The 5,000-nt window shown below is 34.4% G+C and overlaps 1 protein-coding gene across 7 annotated transcripts in view; it reads right to left on the bottom strand.

Annotated features, from left to right (window-relative positions):
* The window catches only part of LOC144974888 (uncharacterized), a 50,890-nt gene that overhangs the window by 23,465 nt on the left and 22,425 nt on the right, over positions 1-5,000 (bottom strand). For all 7 annotated transcript variants that reach the window (XM_078918347.1, XM_078918348.1, XM_078918350.1 and 4 more), the window contains exons 11-13: positions 3,170-3,328; positions 2,441-2,552; positions 1,664-1,795 (exon numbers count right to left, since the gene is read on the bottom strand). In XM_078918347.1, the coding sequence (XP_078774473.1) occupies positions 1,664-1,795; positions 2,441-2,552; positions 3,170-3,328 (403 nt within the window). The remainder of the gene's footprint in view (positions 1-1,663; positions 1,796-2,440; positions 2,553-3,169; positions 3,329-5,000) is intronic.

Here is a 5,000-nt window from a genome sequence, read left to right as displayed (position 1 = left end):
TCTAACTGACACAATTCTTTTTAAGCCTATTGTCAAACTTCTACATAGAGAATCAAACTGTGCCTGCATAGTCATATGTTGATCTAGCATTACCCCGAGGTTTTTCACACGTTGAGAGGTTAATTGTGCACCCATTTATATTTAGAGTAAACTTCAGAAAATCATCTTTCAAAACACTTTTTCTACCACACACCATCACCTCTGTCTTTTCATTATTCAGCTTTAACTTGTTAATTTCCATCCAGCATTTAACATCTCTAATACAGTCTTCAACACGGGTAATTAATGATGGGATATTACTAGGGATATCGCTTACATAGATCTGAGTGTCATCAGCATAGAAATGATACATTAATTTATTTTTAACAAAAATATCCGAAAGAGGTTGAGTATAAAGAGTAAAAATAACAGGACCAAGGACAGACCCCTGCGGAACGCCGTAATTTAGAGGAAATGTTTCTGATACTGCGCCATCGATCAGAACCGACTGAGATCTTGATGTTAGGTATGATTTAAACCAACTAAGCGCAGTGTCTCTTATTCCAAAAGTAATTTCTAATCGTTTAATAAGTATCTCGTGATCAATGGTGTCAAATAGAGAAGCTAATAATAGCAGCTTTCATCTGCAATTCTTGTAGGACCTTCCCTTCTGGGTTTTCTATGGGCTTGGGACCGTCATATTCAAGACATAGCCTCATTAGAATGTTTGTTTCTTAATCAAATAAATTTTATTTATTTAATTATTATTATTATATATATATTTTTTTTGTTTTGTTTTGGTTATTTATTTGCTTTTTTGTGTTTTTTTCTTCTTGTTTTTGTCTTTTTCTTTTCTTATTCATGTTTTACCGACAACATAATGTGATTTATTGTTTGTAAGAATGATAATTGTGAAGTGTTGATTGCTTTCTATTCTGTGCAAACTGTTCATAACCCTTGTCTCCAATCCCGCCAATGTAGATCATCTGTCAAGCGTTCTTCTCAGATTTAGCAGCGTTGTTTGTCCACCATGTCTTACAGTATTTGTCAGGGGTGGTTTGTCACATTCCATTGACTCATCGTCATCTTCACTATCCAGGTGTTGTCTTTTGTGTGGCTGAACAGAGATCAGTAGCTCAGTTCACCGCTTACGGGTATATTGTTGTCAATTGTAAAGATTTGATTGAATGCTTCGGTTGAAAAAGTTGATTTCATATCGCTGTTGGTTGTCACTGCAATCAAGGTGTAGCGATTAAGCAGAACGATTATATAGAAAAAATTCAGTTTTTCAGGAATGTGTACATATAAGCGGAGTGTACAATTAATTGATTTGCGATTAAGAGGTGATGATTATGATGATGATGATGATGATAATAATAATAATAATAATAATAATAATAATAATAATAATAATAATAATAATAATAATAATAATAATAATAATAATAATAATAATAATAATAATAATAATAATAATAATAATAATAAAAATAATAATAATTAATAAGCATAATAAGCATAATAATTAATAAGCATCATCATCGTCATCATTATCATCAACAACAGTCTTTGAAGACATGATTATATATAGATAATTTTACAAACATTAGAAACAAATAACTTCAATCAATGATTAATGGGGAATAACAATCTAACAATTATGTGCATTTTACTTAATACTTACATTTTCATCAGGCTTCTGTTCACATGCACCAGCAGCAGCATTCACAAAGAAACGATTTGACTCTTTTTGACATGAAAAAAGTACGATTATATAGTTCTCAGAAACACATCGGAAGCTCAAGTGATGATTCATCTGTGTTAAAAATATTAGAAAAAAAAAGTTGTTTGTGATTCGAAAAGGAAATATAAAACACTGAAGTCTACAATCTTAAAGAAAAGCATATTATGCTATTAATTTTAATTGATATTAATTTACATGACAAAAATCAGGAGATCTGTCATAGAGGCCATTGCTCTCTTTGTTAAAAAAAATTGTTTCTCAGTAATGGATATTTTCATAAAAAGTGAGGATTTATATAGTATCCATTTATCCCCTAAATGTGATTTAAGCATCATACAAGCAGTCCCAAGCCAACAGCAACACTGAACAGACATAATACCTATAATGAGCAATCATAATTTCTTTTTGAGAAAGACAAAACTGTTAACGGCCAAGCACTCATTTTACACCTGAGTTAAGTGGGGAAATAAGATTGAGCCAGCCTTAAAGAGTCAATTTTGCCCCGCCTACAACTGAACTCGAGCTTTTGACCTATAGAACACAAGACAAGGACCATAAAAGATAGATTTACAAGGGAAAACATTATCATTATGTAAAGCAATTCAGTCTCGCTGCTAAAGGGATTATAGTATTTAAATGAAGTTAGTTGAGACATTTTATACAATGTGATCGTCTTAAATTCTTAACAGAAAAAAAAACAATTGTAAAGTTTCTGACCTGAAAGTGCACTGGTTGGGTCAATTTGACTTGTGCTTGAGGCCATTTCCAGTGACGCAACACACGACCTTCTCTGTTGGCGATGTGGCCTCCCTTACTTGTAGCCAAAAACCTAAAACAGAAATAGACGCAAACTCAATATTAAAACATTGCAAGTCTTAATTAAAATATGCATTTTTTAAATAAACACTTTCACCAGGCTCAGAACGTATCACAATGTTTAATTTTCATTCATCAGAAAGGCCACGTGAAGCCAAATTTCCATTATGACAGTACAAGTGGTGGCCTTTTGGGTGCACTTTTTAGATGGTCACTGCCATTAATCAGTTAAATGTCAACACCTGGATCACTGAGGAAGGGGTGGTGGAGATAATGTGTTAACAAAAATCCTTATCCAAGGACACAATGTTAGGGCCTAAGTTTTGTAAGTATTGTCACTAACTATGATTAATGTTGCTTTTGTTACTAGTCGAAACTTTATCAGCACCACACTTCAACATGTGATTGGACTACTATTTGATGTCGATACAGTTAAATCTGATCTAGATTTTCTGTATTTTGATTTTCCCCAACTCGTTTATGTATGTACAGAAATCAGTTCCTGATTTTTGTGGGGGAAAAAACCTCAACAAAAGCGATGACTTAATTTTTTTTTCTTTTCGCCACAATAAATTTATTCCATTTTAAAATGGATTAGATAAAAAAAAAAATTAATTCATTAATTCTCACCTGACTATACCATTAGAATGATAGCAGACACCACGTCCACAGGGGGTAAATGTGGCCAGCATCCTTAGATCTGGATCATCGTCATACACAATGGTGTAGTTCCCAGGCCTACCAAACCCACTGGCTACAGATACAACAGCTGGCCGACCAGATGGATAACTGGCGTTGGTCAAGGCATAAAAATAACCTCACAATACAAATGCAAGATATTAACCCTTTCCGGCTACAGTTCGATTGTACTGTAATCTGACATCATATCTTACCATTTTCAAGAAAGAGTATTAATAGTAATCTAATGTGTGCATTGCTATCACTGCTCTCTTGGTGAAAGCAGTCAAGTCAGGAGCTGTAGTCAATAAATAATAAACAATGGGAGAGCTTACAATATGAAAGAAATTTAGTGCGGCTATGTGGTCTAGTGGTATGACACTCGCTTTCGGAACGGAAGGTCCTGGGTTCGAGCCTCACTCAGCGCATAGTTGAGTCCTTGGAGAAGGCTCTTTAGTCACATTCTCTCACTGTACTCAGGTGTAAAATGAGTACCTGGCCGTTAACAACGTTGTCTCTGTCCGAAAAATTGTAATATCGCCTAACAGGCGTCATGTCCCGTCCTACATGTTAAATGTTGCTGTTGGTCAGGGACCCCTTGTAAAGCGCTTTGAGCACATTTAGTGGATATTGCACTCTACAAAAGCTCATTTATTTATTTTTTAGTCTCGCCGTTAAGGTTTAACGAGATGAGATGAGATTGAATTTGCCACCAACAGTTTTTTTGTTTTTCTTTCTATCATTTTTTTTCTGAGATGGTTTATTATTGTTGATATTGGAGTTCAGACATGTCTTTCTGTGGATGATTTTTTGTTTGTTTGTTTTGAAATGAATCTGAGATTTCCCTCAACAATAAGTAACCAGTTTCCATTCTAGAAATTTCAAATTATGTTTACTTCTACTCCGAGTAAAAAGGAATACCTTAGGCATACCTATACTTTAAAAATTGAAATAATCTCTGTGGTGTAATGCTATAGTTCTTTATTAATAATTCCTCAGGTGATGTGGTAATGTGCAAATTCAATCCCATCAGAGTTACTGTTATATATACAGTAATGTTTTTATTCATGCAACTCGACCTCATCATTGCTACCCGATTCTCATTTCTTAAGTAAAAATGGGAACAAGAAAAAGTAATGTGTTCATGCGTACATTTATGTGTATGTATTTGTATGTGTGTGGGGGTCCTGAAAGCTCAGTTGGTAGAGCACTCGCTTCACACCCAAAGGGACCAAGATCAATCCCGGGTGCAGTCGAGATTTATTTCTGATCCCCCTGTCCACCCGACAATGAATGGGTAGCTGAGTCTGTTAGATTTGGTGGAAAGTACTTTGCGATAGACTATCATCCTATCCAAAGTAATTGCTATAGTCCGTTTCACATTATAGAAACCAGAATAAACACCAGCTCCATGGGCCCAATGGCTCTACTTTTTTTTTTTGTATGTGTGTATGTGATTGTGTGTGTGTGTGAATCTGTATGTGTTTGTGTGTGTGCATGTGTGTGCGTGTTTGTGTGGGCATGTTTGTAAGTGTGTGTAAATATCTCGGTGTTGGGTGGGATAAGATTCTATGTTCTAGCACTCTTCGTGTACACACACAATCAAAGTTAGTAGGGTGATTTCCATATTATTTTTTAATGTTTTTTTTTCTTACCTTTTCTTTTCGATTGATTTATTTTCATTCTTCTGCAGATATCAATGACTTTATTATTAGGCACTAATCCTCTTCAATTTCAATGAAACCAGCACCTATTAATTAATACTTTATTTATGAACAGAAAT

This window comes from Berghia stephanieae, chromosome 6, assembly GCF_034508935.2.
Source record: "Berghia stephanieae isolate SIO BIC M18660-M18661 chromosome 6, UCSD_Bste_1.3, whole genome shotgun sequence".
NCBI classification, from domain to species: domain Eukaryota; kingdom Metazoa; phylum Mollusca; class Gastropoda; order Nudibranchia; family Aeolidiidae; genus Berghia; species Berghia stephanieae.
Note: the sequence above shows the minus strand (reverse complement) of the source record. Positions and strands in the feature narration are given on the sequence as shown.